Source organism: Thamnophis sirtalis, unplaced genomic scaffold (genome assembly GCF_051295495.1).
Source record: "Thamnophis sirtalis isolate CommonGarterSnake01/CBP01778 unplaced genomic scaffold, rThaSir2_p1.2 scaffold_2, whole genome shotgun sequence".
Taxonomy (NCBI): Eukaryota; Metazoa; Chordata; class Lepidosauria; order Squamata; family Natricidae; genus Thamnophis; species Thamnophis sirtalis.
Window position 1 is genome coordinate 32907003 of NW_028261382.1, and position 21724 is coordinate 32928726.

Below are 21724 nucleotides of genomic sequence, written 5' to 3' on the forward strand. Positions count from 1 at the left end.
GGGGGGTGTACCATGCTCACTGGACACTTGTCCTTCCGGGTCAATTCTAAAATCAAGTTCTTAAACTAACGACGGACCAATTCAGGCCACATCATCTGTAGGCATCTCTTCCACAGGAGGTATTTATGAATCTACGGTTCATGAATCTATGGCAGGTCGGCAACCTTCAACACTCAAAGAGCCACAAAGGTCCCAACCAGAAGCCCCCCGTACAATTCTGAAGCAAAGGGAAGTCCAATAGCAATAGCAGTAGACTATATACCGCTTCATAGGGCTTTCAGCCCTCTCTAAGTGGTTTACAGAGAGTCAGCATATTGCCCCCAACAATCCGGGTCCTCATTTTACCCACCTCGGAAGGATGGAAGGCTGAGTCAACCCTGAGCCGGTGAGATTTGAACCGCTGAACTGCTGATCTAGCAGTAGCCTGCAGTGCTGCATTTAACCACTGCGCCACCTTGGCTCGTGCCAATCCCCCCTCACCACCATAGAGTCTCCTCCTAGCATGGTGTCCTTTCTTCTACTTGTTCAAACCGAAAGCCCTAATCCTAATCCTATCAATTGTGTAGCCAACCGGAGACAGGAGCCACAGCAGAGGCAGGAAAGAGCCACATGCGGCTCCAGAGCCGCAGGTGGCTGATCCCTGATCTATGGGTTCATGCCAGTGGTGAAATTCATTTTTTTTTGCTACCAGTTCTGTGGGCGTGGCTTGGTGGGCATGGCAGGGGAAGGATACTGCAAAATCTCCATTCCCACCCCACTCCTGGGGAAAGATACTGCAAATCTCCATTCTCACCCCACTCCTGGGGGAAGGATACTGCAAAATCTCATTCCACCCTACTCCAGGGAAAGGATACTGCAAAATCTCCATTCCCTCCCCACTCCTGGGGAAGGATACTGCAAAATCTCATTCCACCCTACTCCAGGGAAAGGATATTGCAAAATCTCCATTCCCTCCCCACTCCTGGGGAAGGATACTGCAAAATCTCATTCCACCCTACTCCAGGGGGAAGGATACTGCAAAATCTCATTCCACCCTACTCAGGGAAAGGATACTGCAAAATCTCCATTCCCTCCCCACTCCTAGGGGAAGGATACTGCAAAATCTCATTCCACCCTACTCCAGGGAAAAGATACTGCAAAATCTCCATTCCCTCCCCACTCCAGGGGAAGGATACTGCAAAATCTCATTCCACCCTACTCCAGGGAAAGGATATTGCAAAATCTCCATTCCTCCCCACTCCTGGGGAGAAGGATACTGCAAAATCTCATTCCACCCTACTCCAGGGGGAAGGATACTGCAAAATCTCATTCCACCCTACTCCAGGGGAAGGATACTGCAAAATCTCATTCCACTCTACTCCAGGGAAAAGATACTGCAAAATCTCCATTCCCTCCCCACTCCTGGGAAAGGATACTGCAAAATCTCATTCCCACCCTACTCCAGGGGGAAGGATACTGCAAAATCTCCATTCCCACCCCATTCTGGGGCCAACCAGAGGTGATATTTGCCAGTTTTCCGAACTACTCAAAATTTCCGCTACCAGTTCTCCAGAACCTGCTGAATTTCACCCCAGAATAACCCCAGCGGGTTTATCGCCTGGCCTGCCAATAGGGTTCAAATTACAAAATTAGACATAAGAGTTTAAGTCAGGAGGAAGCAGAGCAACCTGAAGGCACCAAAAAGGGGGGGGGAAAACCCCCCCAAACTGTCGAGATCCCGAGTGGGAAAATTAACTCACCTCCAAAGTGGGTCCAATCGGCGGATCTGCTGGGCAACGATAACCTGGAAATGGAGATATATATATCGCACGATTGGTGGAAGTTCACTCGAGATTTTATCTCAGGTGGGAGAGGGTAAATGGGTAATTAATAAAAGGGTTTTTTTGAGAGAAAACTTTTATAAGATATTTTATAGATGGCATTTAGATCCTAAAAAACTGGCTTCTATGTATCCGAATTTACAACCTAAATGCTGGAGATGTGATTGTGCTGATGCTACTTACTTTCATATATGGTGGACTTGCAAAAAGGTTAAAGCATTTTGGATAAAAATATGGTGGATTATGCAAAATGTTCTTATAAAAAGGATAAAGTTTACCCCTCAGTTATTTTTGTTAGGTATAATAACTGATTGTACAGTTGTAGAGATTAACTTGATCTTGCATTTAATAACCACAGCTAGACTGTTGGTGGCGCAATACTGGAAGAAGGAAGATTTGCCTACTATTCAAGAATAGACATTGAAAGTAGCAAACCTAGCCGAGATGGCCAAAATATCTGCATAGCTTAAGGATCATTCAAACGAAAGATATAAACAGGACTGGAAAAGATGGATTGATTATACTCAAAATAAATACAGGACTAAGAAATTTCAGATAGCTTATGTCTAAAGAAACCAGGAATGATATAAATTGTTTAGAGTTAGTCTAGCAAGGAGGAGCTAAAGCTCAAATGAAAGATGAGAAGAGCCGAGGTGGCGCAGTGGTTAGTGTGCAGTATTGCAGGCCACTTCAGCTGACTGTTATCTGCAGTTCGGTGGTTCAAATCTCACCGGCTCAAGGTTGACTCAGCCTTCCATCCTTCCGAGGTGACTGAAATGAGGACCCAGACTGTGGGGGCGATATGCTGACTCTGTAAACCGCTTAGAGAGGGCTGAAAGCCCTATGAAGCGGTATATAAGTCTAACTGCTATTGCTATTGCTATAAGATGTTATTAACTTTTTTCTTTTTAAGCTTATTTTAGAATGTTTTTGTTAAAGATTTATAACTTGTATTGGTTCTGGGAAGTCCGGGGGGGGGGGGGAGGTTGCGGGGGTTTGGGGGGGGGGAGGGAAGTAAATATTTGTAAAAGTTTGTTTTTAAAAAAATTTCATTAACAAAAAATAAAAATAAAAGGGTTTTTTGTCAGGACCAGGAGTTTGCTTCGTGCTCTCGGGAAGCCTCGGTCAGAACAAGGACGCTGTAAACGGCCGTCAACGCAGATCAGCTCCTAACCCGCCTTATTATCCAGAGCGAGTCCAACAAAGACACAAGCCACTTACTTGTTGAGTTCTCTGCTGTGAACATCGGCCCCGTGTTGGAGCAGCCTGTCTAGAACCCTCAAAGGTGAAGCAGGAGAGAAAGCCTTCATCCTCCAGTCCTCCCTTGAATTTTTTCAGCAGCTCTTCCGTCTTCCGGCCGACAAACAGGTAAGCAGTTTTGGGTAACGCCACCTCAAACAGGTGCTCGTATTCGGGAAGCGGTTGGCTCCCGAGGCCAGGTCTCTGGCGAGCGGGGATTTTACAAGGGCTGGGAGTCAATATGCCCGGATCAGGGGAAGCCCACAGTTCCTGGATTCTCCCAGGAATCTCTTCGGCATCTCGACAAGGCCGCTCGATGGGCGTGAAGGCTTGCTTTGGAGTATCCCGCGGGCCTTCCAGCCAGGATTGGTCCAGGAAAGATGTCAAAGGATCGGCGTTCGAAAACTGCCCTGCGGCGGTTGAAACGAGCGACTGAGATTTCCGAGAGCCGGAGAGATTCTCGCTGGATTGGTAGAACGGAGAAATCAAAGGCCTCCCCGGGGCACGACGGGCTCGGCGTCCGCGGCGGTGATCTCGGAGAGTTCGTTGGAGATGGCTTCTGCAGGAAAAAAAAAAGGAGGTGGGGAGGAAATGATCCGTTTATTGAGGCTTGATCCTGTCTCCTTTGGAAGGGCAGGCACAGGGCAGCTGACGTTCAAAGCAACCATGTATATTTTTATTATTATTATTTTTAATACATTTTATTTTCAACACCAATAGATGTAAACAAAACAGAAACATAAGATTAAAACAACAAAGGAACCAAAGGTTACATCATACAGCAGTTCCATATCGGTATGTATATACAATTGATCGTTCGCCTCCTATACATTCCTGTTCTGACCCCCCTTCTCCGTCCAGGAATGAAAGCCAAAAGCCATGTAACTAAAAAGGTTTCTTTTAATCAGTCCAAGCTCTTGTTGGCTGCAAGCCCAAATAAACAAAGATAATAGCTCTGGCAAAAGTCCTATAACTCACAAAACACTGCAAGCCACTTATCCAAGTTAGCTTCTCTCGATGTGTGAACGCAAACAAGAACAATCACTAGAACAGGAACGTTGACTTCTGCAACCAGGGCGTGGCACCAGCAGTCTCTTTATACTCAGGAGAGGATCCCATGAGCAACAGCTGCTCGCAATCATCTCCTGTAAGTACTCAGTTGTTCCTTCCGGCGAGAAACCCTTCGACGGGTGCATCCTGCAACAACTCCCAAGTGTTTCCCTGAACACTCCCTCTGATCCAATGCTCTGCTGCCACCTGGTGGCCAACAGCTCCTGCTGGGCCACAAACACATTCCTATCTTACATTTGTGGTGTCCTTATTCTATACTTATTTATTTGTACTATTCCATATTTATGTATAATTGTTTATATCGAACCAACATGTTACCTATATTGTATTTTGTGTTCTAACTAACTCTTAACTACTTTTCCTTAATTTATCTTAACTGTATCTTATCTTATCTCTCTTTCCTGATACTTCTATTACATCACTGTTTTAGGTTTCCTTATTTCTTATTTAAGAGCCAAGGTGGCGCAGTGGTTAAATGCAGCACTGCAGGCTACTTCAGCTGACTGCAATTCTGCAGTTCGGCTGTTCAAATCTCACCGGCTCAGGGTTGACTCAGCCTTCCATCCTTCTGAGGTGGGTAAAATGAGGACCCGGATTGTTGTTGGGGGCAATATGCTGACTCTGTAAACCGCTTAGAGAGGGCTGAAAGCCCTATGAAGCGGTATATAAGTCTAACTGCTATTGCTATTGCTATTTCTGTCCTCTAACTATTTGTTCCAGGTTAAATAATATTTTGATTCCTCCTTTCCTTGTATTTCTTTCCGTCAGTTTGTCCGTCTCTGCACATTCTAAAAATTTTCTTATCACCTCCTCTTCCTTTGGTACCGAAGCAACCCCATATATTCACCTTCCTCTCGGTCTTTCTCTCCGCTGTCTTCGCAAGAGGCCTCGAGGTCACCCAGGATGTTGGGCAGGTCGCTTAAAGTTACAGAATTTTTACTGCCTTGGGAGTCTGAATAATCGAGGTGAAAGAAAGAAAGAAAGAAAGAAAGAAAGAAAGAAAGAAAGAAAGAAAGAAAGAAAGAAAGAAAGAAAGAAAGAAAGAAAAAATGAGAAAACATAAGAAGAAATTCAACATTCCCTTACTAATACAAATACCTTCCATCAGCCCTTTTCCCCTGGCCAAAATTTTGCTGACTTCCTCCAACTGCTATCAAAAGTAGGTAAATTGCCACTACAGGCAGTTCTCGACTTTATGACCATAATGGAGCCTCCCCCCTGCGGTCATAAGTCGAGGAGTATCTGTATGAAAGACCCCGACAAGCTTGAACAAGGAAGCTCAAGAGTTCTGCATATCAAAACACAACAATGGAAGGAGGGAAAGGAGAGAGGAGAGGAAAGGAGAGGGAAAGAAGAAAGGGTAAAGGACAGGAAGGAAGGGAGGGGAAGTAAGAGTAGGAGAGAGGGAAGGAAGAGGAGAGGAATAGGGGAAGGAAGGGAAAGAAGAAAAGAGAAAGGAGAGGAGGAAAGAAAGAAAGTAGAAAAGAGAGGGAAGGAGAGGGAATAAGAAAGGGAAAAGGAGAGGAGGAAGGAAGGAGAAGTAAGAATAGGAGAGAGGGTAGGAAGGGAAGGAAGAGGAATAGGGGAGAGGAAGGGAAGAAGAAAAGAGAAGAGGAAAGAAGAAAATAGAGAAGAAGGGAGGGTAGCAGAAAGAGAGAGAGAAGTAGGGTTGTAATACATAATGGATGTATGGGATGGCAGGTAAGCAATCTCAAATGTATTATTGTATCTTTAGGGGAAAGAATGGAATTATAAATGTTAAAGGACAATGTATAACACTAATAATATTTATGAGAAATGTATATTTGTGAAATGTTATTTATGAGTAAGAAACATTAAAAAAACCTTTTCAAAAAGAAAGAAAGAGAAATCTCAAGAGTTCTGCTTTGTTCCCTTCCTTGGGGAACCCAACACTGAAAGCCAAGAAGTAGGTAGTGCTTGACTTACGACCGCAATCGTCAAAAACCCCATTGCTAAATGAAGCATTGGTTAAGTGAGCCCCCACACCCAATTTTACAATCTTTCTTGCCACGCTTGTAAAGCGAATCACTGCAGTTCTCATTAGGAACACAGCTGTTAAGTGAATCCCACTTCCCCCTCCCTTGCCAGAAAGTCACAAAAGGGGATCGCATGACCCGTAAAACAGCCGTAAGTCACTTTTTACCAGTCACCAAAGACGTTTACCGTGTAAATTGGGTCAATAATAATGAACATATGAGAAAAGGGCCATAATTTAGCACGGAAACTCACCCAAAGTTCTGTTGATGATATTTTGCTGTCGGGACAGAAAAGGCCTTGAAGGATCTGTTTTTTCCTCCTGGGTGTTGGGGAAAAAAAGAAGATTTAAATTCAATTGCAGAGGCAGGCACTTTAACTGCAGCTTTCCAAGAGGTGGATTTCAACTCCCAGAAGCCTCCAGCCTGCATGGCTACTGCAAAGAATTCTGGGATTGAAATCTGCCCCACCTGGAGGATAGGTCCTTGCAGGAAAAGGCTGCAGGTGGGAAGAATGAAAATTTTTATTTTCCTCTACAGGTAAGCCTCGACTTTACGACCACAACCGAGCCCAGGATTTCCGTTGCTAAGTGAAACATCCGTTAGGTGAATTTCGGCCCAATTCCACGACCTTGCTTGCCATAGTTGTTAAGTGAATCACTGCAGCCGTTAAGCGGCACAGTTGTTAAGTGAACCCGGCTGGCCCACTGACTTGGCTTGCCAGGAAGTCGCCAAAGGAGACCCTGGGGCTCTGCAAACCGTCGTAAATATGAAGCAGTTGCCAAGTGTCTGAATTTAGTGCTGCGGTGGTTGTAAGTGTGAAAAAGGGTCAGGTCACTGTCGGTGCTGTTGTAACTTTGAACAGTCACTAAATGAATGGTTATTAAGTCTTCTCTCCCCTTCTCTCCTTCAGGCCTGGCCCCATTGATCCTCTCCTCTCCCCTTCTCTCCCTCAGGCTGGCCCCACAGAGGCCTCTCCTATCTTATCCCCTTCTCTCCCTCAATCTAACTCCTTAGCATCAGAGCATTTTTCAGGTGGGCAGAGGGAGTAGAATGTCTGAACTCCAGCCTGCAGGCCGGATGAGTCACGTGCTGGCCACGCCCACACCCAAGTGAAAGTTGGAACAGAGTTCTTTTCAGGTGGGGAGGGGGAGTAGAACGTCTAGCTCCTTAGCATCAGAGCGTGTTAATAATACTATAAAAAGTACTAATGATCTGATGATCATTTCAAAAAATCCTTTCTTAGCGAGCACCTTTAAGCCAAGAGGAACATATGTGCCAAATTTCAAGTTGTGGGCTTTACGGTTCTGGAGATTTTGTGATGATGCATGAGTGGTATTTCACTTATATATATAGATATTTGGGAGGGGGGGTCAAATACACCCCACAGAATGGCACAAATCAACCTGGATTTCTTATCCTAAAAGCAAAGCGGGAAGCAAAATTGGCAACAGCCCATTTCGTATCACCAAGAATTGTCCAGTTAACCCAAACCAACCCCGCTCACTCCACACATTCGTCTACCCGCAGGTCAAAGACAGAGTGAGCCCCTGCTAGAAACGGTAGCCTTTACCTTCTTCGAAGGTGCAGCAGCGGTCGTCGCCGGAACTGAACCCGGAGCCAAATCATCTGAAATTCAGAACAGAAGAACGATTGGCTGCCATGGCTGGGACCTTCCTTTCCCAGCTGCTCAACGGTAAATTTCCAACGAAGTTTAGCAAACTTTTAACAAAGGAAGAAGCAACACGCCGCCCTTTGGCTTCGCGGGTCTCTGATTAACTACTATTTTTTCTTAAAAACAAAAATTGCCTACGGAGCCGACGGTCAGCAAAGCAATGTGCCACATTCTGAGAAAAGCATTTTATTTTGCAAAGGAGATCTTGACACCAAAAAGTCTCTCCAGGGAATAAGAGAATGTGTGGGAAGCCTCTACACTCGCCGGTTAAACCCGCAGGCGTCAACAGGGGGTCTTTTGTGAATGCACCCATCACACCACACGTTGTGACGTTTTTAATGGCATCCGTCCCCATCTCCCCCCCCCCCCGTTCTTTAAAACGGTCCTCGACTTATGACCATTGAGACCAACATTTCTGTTGCTGAGACATCTGTTCAGCCACCTTTGCCCCATTTTATGACCTGGCTGACCATAGTGGTTTAAGTGAATCACTTTTAAGTTAGCAACAGAGTCGTTAAGTGAATTCTTGACTTTGCTTGTCGGAAGGTCGCGAAAGGGGTGAGCCCTGAGGGGGTCACGCTGCAACCGTCATAAATGTTAGCCGGTTGTCAAATGTCTGATTTCATGACCCTGGGGAATGCTACAATGATTGTTAAATATGAAAAACGATAGCAAGTCACTTTTCTCACTGCAGTAACTTCGAATGGCCACTAAATGAAATGTTGTAAGTTGGGCACTGTACTCAGCTTCAGCTTCTTAAGTCCCCTTCCCTGCCTCACACACACACACACAGAATAAATATCCCGGTATCGAGGTGGCGCAATGGTTAGAGTGCAGTATTGCAGGCTACTTCAGCTGACTGCTAGCTGCAGTTCAGCAGTTCGAATCTCCCCAGGCTCAAGGTTGACTCAGCCTTCCGTCCTTCCGAGGTGGGTCAAATGAGGACCCAGATTGTTGTGGGGCAAGAGGCTGGCTCTGTAAACTGCTTAGAGAGGGCTGTAAAGCACTGTGAAGAGGTATATAAGTCTAAGGGCTACTGCTATTGTTATTGTTCTTCCTTTCCCCCCTTAATTCCTTCTTTCTTACTTTCTTTCTTTCTTTCTCTCTCTCCCTCCCTCCCTTACTTACTTTCCTTCCTTCCATCCCCATCCATGGTATGCAGTGATTAGAAGGGCCCAGTGGCTAGAGTGCAGTACTGCAGGCTACTTCAGCTGACTGCTAGCTGCAGTTCAGCAGTTCAAATCTCACCAGGCCTTCCGTCCTTCCGAGATGGGTAAAATGAGGACCCACATTGTTGGGGGCAAGAGGCTGACTCTGTAAACCATTTAGAGGGGCTGCAAAGCACTGTGAAGCGGTATAGAAGTCTAAGTGCTATTGCTTCCTTCCTCCTCTCCCTCCCTTTTCTCCTCCCTCCCTCCTTCCTTCCTTCCTTTCTTCCCACGGTAGGGCAGTGATTAGAATGTAGCACTGCAGGCTACTTCAGCTGACTGCTAACTGCAGTTTGGCAGATCAAATCTCCCTGGCTCAAGGTGGTCTCAGCCTTCTGCCCTTCCGAGATGGGTAAAATGAGGACCTGGATTGTTTGGGGGAGGGGCAAGAGGCTGACTCTGTAAACCGCTTAGAGAGGGGCTGGAAAACACTGTGAAGCGGCATATAAGTCTTAAGTGCTATTGCATACCAGAAAGGTAACAGGGTGGCTGAACAGAGGCCCTCGCAAACCCCAAGATTTCACGCCTGGGGGGAAAGGGCAGAAATTGGGGGAAGCAATACGTCATACCGGCTATGCTGAAGAACTTGGTGGGAGGCTGGGAAGAAGTCTGCAAAGACTCCAGAGCAAGGCCAGGAGAGGTTGGCGGGGTGGTCATGCCACAAACAGCAGAGGGGCTCCAGAAAGGCACCTGAAAAATAAATTGAGTGTTACGCCAGAGGATGAGGGGTGGTGCTGTGAAATGGCTTTGAGTAGCAATCTGAGCTTCCCCCCTCCCCACATGCTCCTTCGCCCAAGGTCCACCATGGGGGGAGAGAGAATAATCCAGCTGTGGAAATCCATTCACGTTACTAATCCACCTACAAATTCTGTAATCCCGTGGAAATCCCAACGCTGGAGGACCACCATGTTATTATGATGGCCATAATAACAGTTGTTTCCGACTCTCTATGATTCTATTCATTCTATTAATTCACTTACAAACACTGCGACAACATGGAAATTCAACCATGGGCATCCACACTGGTTATTTAACAGAATAACAAGGTTGGAAAGGGACCTTGGAGGTCTTCTAGTCCAACCCTAGACCCCTTCAGACAAAGGGCTGGCCAGGCTCTTCTTAGAATAGAAGAGAAAAGAAGAGAAGAGTTGGAAGGGACCTTGGAGGTCTTCTAGTCCAACCCTAGACCACTTCAGACAAAGAGCTGGCCAGGCTCCTCTTAGAATAGAAGAGTTGGAAGGGACCTTGGAGATCTTCTAGTCCAACCCCCTACCAAGGCAGGAAACCCTACACCACTTCAGACCAATGGAGATCCAGCATCTTCTTAAAGACTTCCAGTGTTGGGGCATTCACAACTTCTGGAGGCAAGTTGTTCCACTGATTAATTGTTCCCACTGTCAGGAAATTCCTCCTTAGTTCTAAGTTGCTTCTCTCCTTGATTAGTTTCCACCCATTGCTTCTTGTTCTGCCTTCAGGTGCTTTGGAGAAGTTTGGCTCCCTCTTCTTTGTGGCAACCCCTGAGATATTGGAAGACTGTTATCATGTCTCCCCTGGTCCTTCTTTTCATTAAACTAAACATGCCCAGTTCCTGCAACCGTTCATGTTTTAGCCTCCAGTCCCCTAATCATCTTGGTTGCTCTTCTCTGCACTCTTTCTAGAGTCTCAGCATCCTTTTTACATCATGGCGACCAAAACTGAATGCAAGTATTCCAAGGGTGGCCTTACCAAGGCCTTATAAAGTGGCATTAACCCTTCACGTGATCTTGATTCTATCCCTCTGTTGATGGCAGGCTAGAATTGTGTTGGCTTTTTGGGGAGCTGCCACAGACCAAAAAAGCCAACCCAGTTCTAGGCTGCCTAAACAGAGGGGTGAATTCTTGAAACTGGCACGCAAGGAAGGCAGAGGAGGTTAAAGTCGTCCGAAGAACCCACTTTGCAAACTGGGTCCCGCAAATAACCTGCGAGGGACCCGCCCCAACGGAAAGATTTCAACTTTGACCTCCGAGACTACAAATCCCACCCCGTTACCTGCTGAGGCTCAGTGGACAAGCTCGAGGACTGGGGGTTCAGGAGGTGAGGTAGCTGCCATGGAATCTGAGCGAGGACTAGCTGAGAGGAAGAGTAAGGGGTGGACGTCACGGCTCCTGCAGTGGAAAAGACAGAAAAGCAAAGGCAGGATATGTTAGGCTCATCCAGTTTCCCCCCATCCACTTTGCTGGTCAGAAGCCCCCAAGGAGGGTTGTGAATTAGGGTCTGGTTGCAAATCATTTCTCCCAGCATCCTTGAGGGAGTAGTTGGCCTAAGGCAAGAAATATTCAACAGAAGAGAATTGTGGGAGCTCAGGATTGAAAGAAGGGGTCCTTGGTGCTCTCTGAGCTTGGTGGTTTCCTTGCAAACGTTTCATGACCCAACTAGGTAACATCATCAGTGTTAAAAGGGAGTCGGGGGTTTGTGGAAAGGAAGAGGAGGAGGAAGAGGAGGAGGAGGAAGAGGAGAAAAAGGAGGAGGAGCAGGGGGAGGACTGTGGGCTCCTTGGTGCTCTCTGAGCTTGGTGGTTTTCTTGCAAACGTTTCATGACCCAACTAGGTAACATCATCAGTGTTAAAAGGGAGTCGGGGGTTTGTGGAAAGGAAGAGGAGGAGGAAGAGGAGGAGGAGGAAGAGGAGAAAAAGGAGGAGGAGCAGGGGGAGGACTGTGGGCTCCTTGGTGCTCTCTGAGCTTGGTGGTTTTCTTGCAAACGTTTCATGACCCAACTAGGTAACATTATCAGTGTTAAAAGGGAGTCAGGGGTTTGTGGAAAGGAGGAGGAGGAGGAAGAGGAGGAGGAGGAAGAGGAGGAGGAGGAAGAGGAGAAAAAGGAGGAGCAGGGGGAGGACTGTGGGCTCCTTGGTTCTCTCTGAGCTTGGTAGTTTCCTTGCAGACATTTCGTGACCCAGCTAGGGAACATTGTCAGTGTTGACGAGCATGGGGTTTGCTCCCTTCGGTGGTACAGATAAGTGGGGATTTGCACCAGAGAAGACATCAAGCAGAAAACAACCCCCCAAGCGAGGAACTACAAAGAAGAAAATCACACACACCCTCATCTAACAGGAAGCAAACCTCACACTCGCTGGCACTGATGATGTTATCTAGTTGGGTTAATGAAACATCGGCCAGAAAACAACTAAGCTCAGAGAGCACCAAGGACCCCAAGTCTTCCTCTTTTCTTCCCTTCCACTCTCTCCACCCCACTCCCTTCTAGCACTGATGATGTTACCTAGTTGGGTCATGAAATGTCTGAAAGAAAACCACCAAGCTCAGAGAGCACCAAGGACCCCACAGTCGTCCTGGTCCTCCTCCTCTTCTCTTCCTCCTCCTCCCCATCTTCTCCTCCCTTCTCCTTCTCCATTCCACAAACCCCACTCCCTTCTAGAATTGATGTTACCTAGTTGTGTAATGAAACACCTGTAAGAAACCACTAGCACACACCATCCAAGGAGCCAAGGTGACGCAGTGGTTAAATGCAGCACTGCAGGCTACTGCTAGATCAGCAGGTCAGCGGTTCAAATCTCACCGGCTCAGGGTTGACTCAGCCTTCCATCCTTCCGAGGTGGGTAAAATGAGGACCCAGATTGTTGGGGGCAATATGCTGACTCTCTGTAAACCGCTTAGAGACGCCTGAAAGGCCTATGAAGCGGTATATAAGTCTACTGCTATTGCTATTGCTATTGCTATTGCTATCCTACTACCACATTGCCCCGAATATAAGACAGGGTCTTATTTTCTTTCGACTCCCAAAGTAAGCGCTTGGCCTTATTTTTAGGGAGGTCTTATTATTTTTGAAGTGCAGGAGGCAACGATTGTGGTCACCTCATGGCTGCTGCTGCTGTGTTGCGATATTTTCGGAGGAGGGCTTATTTTAGCCCACGCGCTCAAAATCCTGATTGGGCTTATTATCCAGGGAGGGTCTTATTTTCGGGAATTTGCTGTCTTCACTGGCGGGAGAGATCCTGGGCTGGTGCCATGGCATTTCTTTCTTTTTCTCATGCTTATTTAATTCTCGGCAGCAACAAAGGTTTTTGTTTGTATTATGTTCTACGCTGTTATCTCCACCAAAAAAATGTTAATTAAATAAATACAAAAACGAAATCCAGTATTTAATACTACACATACTTACGGCGGCAAGGATTGCCTTTGCCCAGAAATGGAAAAACAAATTAATCCCAAGTGAAGATGAAATAATAAGAAAGATTATGGACTGTGCCGAAATGGATAAACTAACTAAAGAAATCCAGGGAAAGGAAGAATCAGAATTCTACCAGATATGGGATAAATGGTATAGGTAGATGGAGGAAAGAAACAAAAATCAATGAAAGAATATAACAACACTCAAAAATAATAGTTATGAGTAAAATAAGAGGGTTAAGAATGGTGAAATCTAAATGAAATACAATAGAAGGGGAAATAATATAAGGTGAGCGGTATCGATTGATGATTGCTATAATAAAGAACAGGAAATTCCTGTTTGCCCTGAATTGTATAAATGTGGTGTACGTCTAATTTTTTTTGTTGTTAAAATGTTTTTATTTTCCATTTTTCATTTTCATACAGTCACATATATACTGTGCATAACCGGGGCCATACAACATTAAACAATAATCACAGCAATTCCTCTTGTTAACAATACCCCCAGAAATATAAATAAAATGAAACTCAAATAGAAACCCAATATACCACTTCCACTCTCCATACACCTCTCTTCCGCCCCCCTCCAACTTACTATCTTTCCTCCATCATTCCCCTCTACCCTACTTCCCCTCCCCCTCTACCACTCCTCTCTCCCAGTCCACTCCCTCCCTTCCTTCTCACCCTCCCTCCCATCCTCTCTCCCGCCCTCTCTACCCCTCTTCCTTCTATCCCACTCCTCCTCCCCTTGGTGTATTTCTACTATATGTCAATGTATTCAGCTTGTCCTATTTTTACAGAGAAATTAAAGAGAAACAGTATACATGTGAAATCGCATTACATTGAAATCTAACACATAGTATATATCCCCCCTCCCCCGTAACACCCCGCCTCCCTCCCCCCCTGACTTCCCAGAGCCCGAACACGGTATAGATTTTTAACAAACACGGTCTAAAATATATTGAGATTTGTGTGTGTGTGTATTTTACGTGTTTGTTAATAAAAATCTTTATAAAAAATAAATAAATAAAAAAGGATCCAATGGGAGTACTAAAAATTGATAAAATAAAATAAAACCGGGAGGCACTACTGCAAACACGCTCCAGCTGCACCGGCTGCAGCTCCAGGGTACTGCTACATTTGGGAGGATGAAAGCATCTTACCCAGACTACTGTGGGGGATCAGGTAAGGACTGGCATCAGGGTCGGTGGGGCGAAGCGATACGTGCGTGGAGGCTTGGAGGGCGGCTGGGCAGTAGCCGTCTTCACAGGAAGCTTCTGCTGGATCCAGGGAGATTTTGGCACATTCAATCACCACGTCGTGCGTTTCTAGCCTCTTCCACCTATTGGGAGGCACAAGCACTTTTTGGTTTTTCCCTTGCTCTTGCAACTTCCCTGATTTTGAAGGGAAAACGTTCCCGTCATCCCGACGATAAGGACGTCGATTCTCCCAACCTTCCATCCCGAGGGAGAGGGGGAGCGTACTTACCTCCGAGGGTCCAGCTCGTGATCCTTGGAACCGGTCACCAGCTCCGGATGGATACGGACATGGCCCATCATTGGCTGAAAGGACAGCAAAGAGGCCTCATAATAGGGACAAAGGCAAGCGCACAGCTAAGCACCACCAGGCAAGGAGATGTCAGGCCTGCAGCCATCTTTTCTTTTTGATCTTTGGCCTGCCATACTTTCTATTATTCTGCTATGCATTTTCTATGGTGGGAAAATGGGATTGTACGGAGTTAGATGGTATGTAGCCATAACAACATTCCTTTCTAGAAAGCCAAGGTCATCCTTTGTCTCTGCACCTGACCAGAATTGGATGGCTGGAACTGCCAGCACGGCAGTGGGAGATTGGACCATGTCAAAATCTTGAACTTTCAACTGGGTGAGGGAAACCGGGAAGCTTTCAGATTCGGGTTTTCCCAGATGTGCCAACATGGCTCTCTTCATAAATTGGAACTTTGCGCAATACTTTGCCTTGGACTCTGATTTAATTTTGGATGCTATTTGGAACCCTGACATTAACCCGAATCTGAAACAGATTCACCCCATTAGATTCATCCCAGTTTGGTCTAGTGCTTAGGCACCCCAAAGCCAGAAAGCTAGAAATCGCGAGTTCAAGTCCCTCCTTAGCTAGGAAAGGGTTACTTTGCCTCGGACTCTGATTTACTTTTGCATGCTATTTGGAACTCTGGCAGGAGAAGTATTTCAAATCCACAATATATTTTAACACACTGTTAGTATTAATAATACAGATAGGGTACCTAATCTTAAATTACCATCTACTGACCTGAATTTATTGGGGTTAGGGGTATTTTTCCCATTTTCATTAATATATTTTTCTCATTATCTTTTGGCTACCTTGATGACCTCTTCAAAGGTCTCCAGGTTTTCCTTCATACTGTAGTGGGAGCGCAGAAAGGAGACAAAATTGCACGGGTACATTCCATAAAGGCGGTGGAAGAGGGCATACACGCTAGCGTGGAGGTGGACCAGGTAGATCTCAGCCACGTGGCCTGGGGACGAAGCCAGCATAAAAATGTATCAGCCTCTTGCACCACTCTACACATCCAATTCTCTTTTGCCATCACACTTCCCGAATGCCCAATTCTGAAAACCTCCCCTTGCTCAAAATGAAACTTCCTTTTAAAAAAGGAGGAAGATATATGTTAAAATTAAAAATGTATATTGAAATGGAATTATAAATACCATCAACATAAAATGGAGCTCGCTCAGAGGCGGAAATACACCAAGTAAATGAGATGAAGAGTGAGAAGTAAAGAAGAGAGGTAAGGGAAGAAGAGAGGGATAGGAGGGAGGACGCGGGGGGAAGAGGAGGAGAGAAAGAAGGAGTGCAAAGGGGGGAGAGGAAGGGGAAGTAGAGAAGAGAAGGACGACAGAGGGAAGAAAGGAAGTAGGGAGGAGGAGAGAGGTAGAAGAAAGTGATGAATAAGGTACAAATATGGTGTATGGAGAGCAGAAGAGCCAATAATCATTTGATGGTAAGGCGAATTGATGTAAGCATTTAACAATATAATGTGATGTTGGCTATGTAATAGTACGCATGTGGTTATTTGTTATGAAAATGAAAGAATAAAAAACTTTACAACAAAAATTGAAACTTGAGGGCCTCCATAAAGGTTCTTGATAGATTCTCCTTGAACTTCCTCCTCGTAGAGATTATGACCACAGAGAAGAGCCGAAAAGGCTAGCAACAAGGGGCGTGTCTTAGCTAGCTTTAATCAGACTCAGTCCAATCAGAAGACGGACTATGTCAACCCATGTATGGGTGCTGTCTCCACCTCTGTTGAGAAGATGCTACTTCAGCTTTCTCCCATGGAGCAGAACCTCAACCAATTTGGGGCTTAAGAGAAGCTTAAGAGAGCCAGGAACTCAACAGATGGCTCGATATGTACACGGGGATTGTAGGAGAAAGTCTGGTGATGGGACTCAACAAGAACCCCTCGGTTAATGCAGATCAAGTTTTAAGGCAAACTGGACAGGCCAAAGAGGCTGAAAAGGAGTCCTCGACTTACGACCACAAGTGAGTCCAAAATTTCCGGTGCAAAGTGAGACAGTTGAGTTTTGCCCCGTTTTAGGATCAATTGTTAATGTGAACCTGTGCAAAAGTTACAACAGCACTGGGGGGGGGGGGGGATGACTTAGGATTGTTTTTCATACCGACCGTTGCACCCCAGGATCAAAATTCATACCTTTGACAACTGACTCATATTTATGACGGTTGCAGTGTCCCCGGGGGGGGAGGGGTGTTCTTTGGGATCCCCTTTTGCGACCTTCTTGACAAAGTCAATGGGGAACCCGGATTTACTTAACCGTGTTACTGACAGCAGTGGCAAGAAAAGATCGCACAGTGGGGCAAGGTTCACTTAACAATTGTCTCACTAAGCAACAGTAACATGGAGCTCAACGGTGTTTGTTAAGTCAAGGGTTACCTCTACCTGTAATTCAGGGGTGGGCTTCAAAAATTTTAGCAACGGGTTCTCTGCCCATTTGCTGGGTGAGTGTGACCATGGTGGGCGTGGCCAAGTTGGCCTCCTAAAACACAGCGGAGGGGGACGTTTCTGCCCTCCCCAGGATCCGGAGGCTTTCCTCAAGCCTCAGGGAGGGCGAAAACGGCCTCCCCAGGCTCCAAACAAACTTCCAGTAGTCCCGTTTTTCGCCCTCCCTGAGCTTCCGCTCTGCACTTACCTGCCTCCAAATCGGGTTGTGTAGGGACTCCGCAGAGGGATGGGCGGGGCCAGCCAGGACTGGGATTGAGGGGGATCTCTGAACTGCACAGAATCTTAGCTAGAGGCTCTCCCGAACCCCTGCGACTCCCCCCCACCCAGCAGCCCACCCCTGCTGTACATGCCTTACCTATGACAAGGCCCCAAGGAAGCATTTAATAATATTCAGCCGGAGGTGAATGGTTGATGGGCCAGCATTCTATCTAAAACCAGAGGGACCACGAGAAACATCTGAACGTCTCACCTGGGTTCTTCAAGTACCAAGATGAAAGGCGGCCGAAGATGCCAAAAAAGTCGTGCAGGTGCTGCTTCCCAGACTGAGGGATCATGGGTAGCAACGTGATTAACACTAGTACCCCGGTGGTGAGGACCACGACGTCGGTGTCAGTCTGCCATAAAAGCGGGGAAAAACATATTTTAGAGTTGGGCTGTCTCTAGAGAAAACGACAGTAGCTGAATTTCCCATTTCAACCTTCTTTCAACAGCCCATTTTTGGAAAGCTTCACCCTCCACAAAAAATGCTTCGAGGTCTGGGATTAAATAGGCAGCTGATACGTCAAGGACGAGCTGGGAAGGATGAGTTTGAAATAAGCTACTTTAAAAACGTTAACGGCGCGCATTTCGAATAGACGTAGTCTCCAAGCGGAGTCTGCAACCTTGGGAAAAGTGGAGGGGGGAAAAGGGAGGACATCCAGTCACCGAGTGGAGGAATTCAACTGCAAGAGCATTTTTGGAAGAAGTGAAGATGGAGGACAGATCCTCAAAAAGGAGCAGTACCCCTTAAGATTTATATACCGCTTCACAGTGCTTTACAGCCCCCTGCAAGAGGTTTACAGAGTCAGCCTTTCACAATCACCCGCACCCCACTCAAACAATCTGAGTCCTCAGTTTACTGACCTCGGAAGGATGGGAGGCTGTTGTGGCCCAGCAGGAGCCGTTGGAGCTGCCACCAGACTCCGACAGCGAGGGACCCTATGAGTCGGCCCTGGAGGATGTGGAGGACCCTGGACAGGGTTCCGACTCCGAGCAGGGCACGGAGAGACTGGTTGGCCACCAGGCGGTGCCTGAGCCTTGGATCAGTGGGGAGGAGACAAGGGAGAGTGATCCAGAAACCAACAGTGAATTGTTCCGGGATGCACGCCGTCGAAGAGCTACTCGGCGTCAAGAACAACTACGTAATTACAGGAGGTAATTACGCTCAGCTGATGGTCATTAGGCTCCTCTCCAGACTATAAAAGAGACTGCTTGTGCCACACCCTTCTTGCAGAAGTCAACCCTTGGACTAAAGAGAAACTAACTTGGCAGGCTGGATTGCTGCCAGAGTTAGTCTGAATTGCTGCCAAGGTTTGTCGGACTTGCTGCCAAGGTCCTTATCTGTTTGTTTATTTGGCTTTCAGCCACCGAGAGTCTGGTCTTGTTATTAAAGGACATTCCATTTTACGTTTGTCTCAGTTTTCATTACTGGACGGAGGAGGGGGTCAGAATAGGAGGCTAAATCAACTTTGAGCCGGTTAGGATCGAACTCCTGGCAGTCAGCAGAATTAGCATATAGTTTTGATTGTAACCACAGTGCCACCATGACTATCCGTCTGTCTATCTCTATTTTATCCATCCATCCTTTCCCTTTTTTCCCCCTCTCAATCATCCATCTATCCATCCATCCAAATAGCACTTAGATTTATATACTGCTTCGCAGTATTTTACTGCCCAATCTAAGCTGTTTATAGAGTGAGCCTTTTGCTCCCAATCTCATTTTATCCACCTTGGAAGAATCGAAGGCTGAATCAACCTTGAGCCAGTCAGGATTGACCTCCTGACCGGGGGTGGGGATGGGGGGCAGAATTAGCCTGCAATGCTGCATTCTAACCACTGCACCAGCAGGGCTGTCTAGGAAAGCTAGCTATGTGTCCACAAAGAGTCAACCTGGTAATCTCTGGAGCCGCATGTGGCTCTTTCATCCCTCTGTTGCGGCTCCCTGTCGCTGGTCGGCTCCACAATTGGTAGGATTTTCAGTTAGGACAGGTACAGGAAAAAGGATGCTGCGCTAGGAGGAGACTCTATGGTGGGGGGAATCGGACTTCCGGTCGGCTACAGAATTGAATGGGGGGGGGGACTTCCAGTTAGGACCTTTGTGGCTCTTTTGAGTGTTTAAGGTTTCCAACCCCTGCCCGAGTTACAATTGCACACGTGGGATTCCTTTGGCATTAGAAAACAACAGAATGTTAGTACTTCCCTCTATCCCCGTTGGCCAAACATGACACATGAGATTTATTAACGGCATTAAGCCCTTACCTTGAGACACTTGAGGAGGGAAAGGAGCACAGGGGCGTGAGGGAGCTTATGTTTCCAGGAGGGCTGACATCTAATCACATGGCCAAGTAGCGAAAGAGTGGCGAGGCGGGTAGCGGGCTTGCTCATGTATTCGTTGATTTTATCGAGAAGGTGCTGGGGAAAAAGATTTTTTTAAAATAAAAAAAAAGGGAAGGAATTAAAAGCATTGACCACAGAAACAGGGGGCGCTAGAAGATATGATCATCAAACAGAGTTGGAAGGGACCTTCTAGGTCATCTAGTCCAACTCCCCCACTCAAGCAGAAGACCCTACACAATTTCTGACAGATGGCAGCCCAGTCTCTTCTTGAAAGTCTCAAGGGATGAAGCTCCCACAACTTCCGTTCCATGGGTTGATTGTTCTCACTGTCAGAAAGTTCCTCCTTATTTCTAGGTGGAATCTCTCCTTGGTCAGTTTCCAGCCATTATTCCTTGTCTGGCCCTGAGATGCTTTGGAAAATAGGTTGACCCTTCCTCTCTCTGGCAGCCCCTCAAACACTAGAAGACTGCTATCCTGTCTCCTCTGGTCCTTCTCTTCACTAGACTAGCCATGCCCAGTTCCTGCAACCGTTCATCGTATGTTTTAGCCTCCAGTCCCCTAATCATCCTGGTTGCTCTTATCTGCACTCTTTCTACAGTCTCCACATCTTTTTTATAGTGTGATGACCAAAACTAGATGTAGTATTCTAGGTGGGGTCTTACTAGGGCTTTACAGAGTTATATTAGTACCTCCCTTGATATTGATTGGATCCCTCTGTTAATGCAATTTAGAGTTGCGTTGGCTTTTTTGGCTGCCGCTGCACACTTCTGGCTCATATTTAGCTTGTTGTCCACTAAGATTCTAAGATCCCTCTCACAGTCCCTGCTGTGACTACGATATGATATCTCACAGTGACTCCGTTCATCCTGAATGGGGAAATGATGAATCCAGTAATAAGGTAATTTGTCTATTAGTCCTAGAGAAAATTGTTTTACGTCTCTTTAGGCTGGACTGAGTTAAAAAAACTGAACCATCCAGTCAGAGGAGGCGTGGTCAACAATTACGTAACTCAGTCTCTAGGCTAATGGACAAAGTTAACCCATGCTTGGATTCCCCAAGCAGCGCACAGGAGAACGGCCTATTCCTTGACAACTATGGTGGAAACTAGCACTCCCGCCGCCTGGAGGCAAATCATTCTTCTCCTTTTACCTTGTCGTGTGGCTCTTGAACAGCGATCAGGATGTGCAAAGCTTGTTGGGAGCTGGTCTCCAAGTAGTAGTCCACCAAGGAATTCACCAGCATGGGCCCACGATCTGTGTCGATCCGCCATCCGGACAGAACAACGACGAAACAAAACACCAATCAACTTGCACAAAATGATTTGGTTCTTTCAGCAGCCGAGCAGATGTCTTGCAATACTTTTTATTTGTTAAAAAAAAAAATAAGGCAGAGGACACACCCAACGCAAAGCGCCCTCTGCTGATTTTTCCCAACAACCACTCTATGAGGTTGGTTGTGCTGAAAAGAGAATGAGTGGCCCAAAGTCACCCAGCCAACTTTCACGCTTAAGGCGGGACTAGAATGCACCGTCTCCCGGTGATTGGCCAAAATCACCCCGCTGGCTTTCATAGCTAAGGCGGGGTGATTTCACATTTTCTGCTTTGTGCTTTAGGCGACCCAGAACAAAAGGCAAGAGCGCTCCGGCATCGAAACCCACCTGAGGCAAGGTTGTCTCTAAACACCGCCATGATGTCTTCTAGGACAGCCAGGACTGGGGAATCCAACATGGGGAGAAGTTCCCCGATATTGGTTTGCTGAGACATCCTGCTTCACGCTAGGCGCCAACGTGCATGACAGGGTGTACACGCAAGGCACAGTTGCTTCCAGTTCTACATGGGGGCTCTTGTCAAACTGGGTGAAGAGAAAAATATAGATGTCAACTTGTACGTTTATAGCCTGCCACGGCACCGTGTTGGTGAAGGTGATTTATGACACAG

General features: G+C 46.6%; 1 protein-coding gene across 1 annotated transcript in view; it reads right to left on the bottom strand.

Annotated features, from left to right (window-relative positions):
- TSC1 (TSC complex subunit 1) overlaps window positions 1-21724 on the bottom strand; it is a 41632-nt gene that overhangs the window by 13544 nt on the left and 6364 nt on the right. Inside the window, 16 exon segments of the mRNA XM_087704673.1 lie at window positions 1740-1783; window positions 3042-3112; window positions 3114-3548; window positions 3551-3618; window positions 4978-5082; window positions 6381-6447; window positions 7698-7753; window positions 9577-9697; window positions 11036-11151; window positions 14335-14513; window positions 14660-14733; window positions 15532-15686; window positions 17662-17806; window positions 19710-19862; window positions 20937-21040; window positions 21445-21638. Coding sequence (XP_087560799.1) covers window positions 1740-1783; window positions 3042-3112; window positions 3114-3548; window positions 3551-3618; window positions 4978-5082; window positions 6381-6447; window positions 7698-7753; window positions 9577-9697; window positions 11036-11151; window positions 14335-14513; window positions 14660-14733; window positions 15532-15686; window positions 17662-17806; window positions 19710-19862; window positions 20937-21040; window positions 21445-21550 — 1999 coding nt within the window. The 5' untranslated portion in view covers window positions 21551-21638.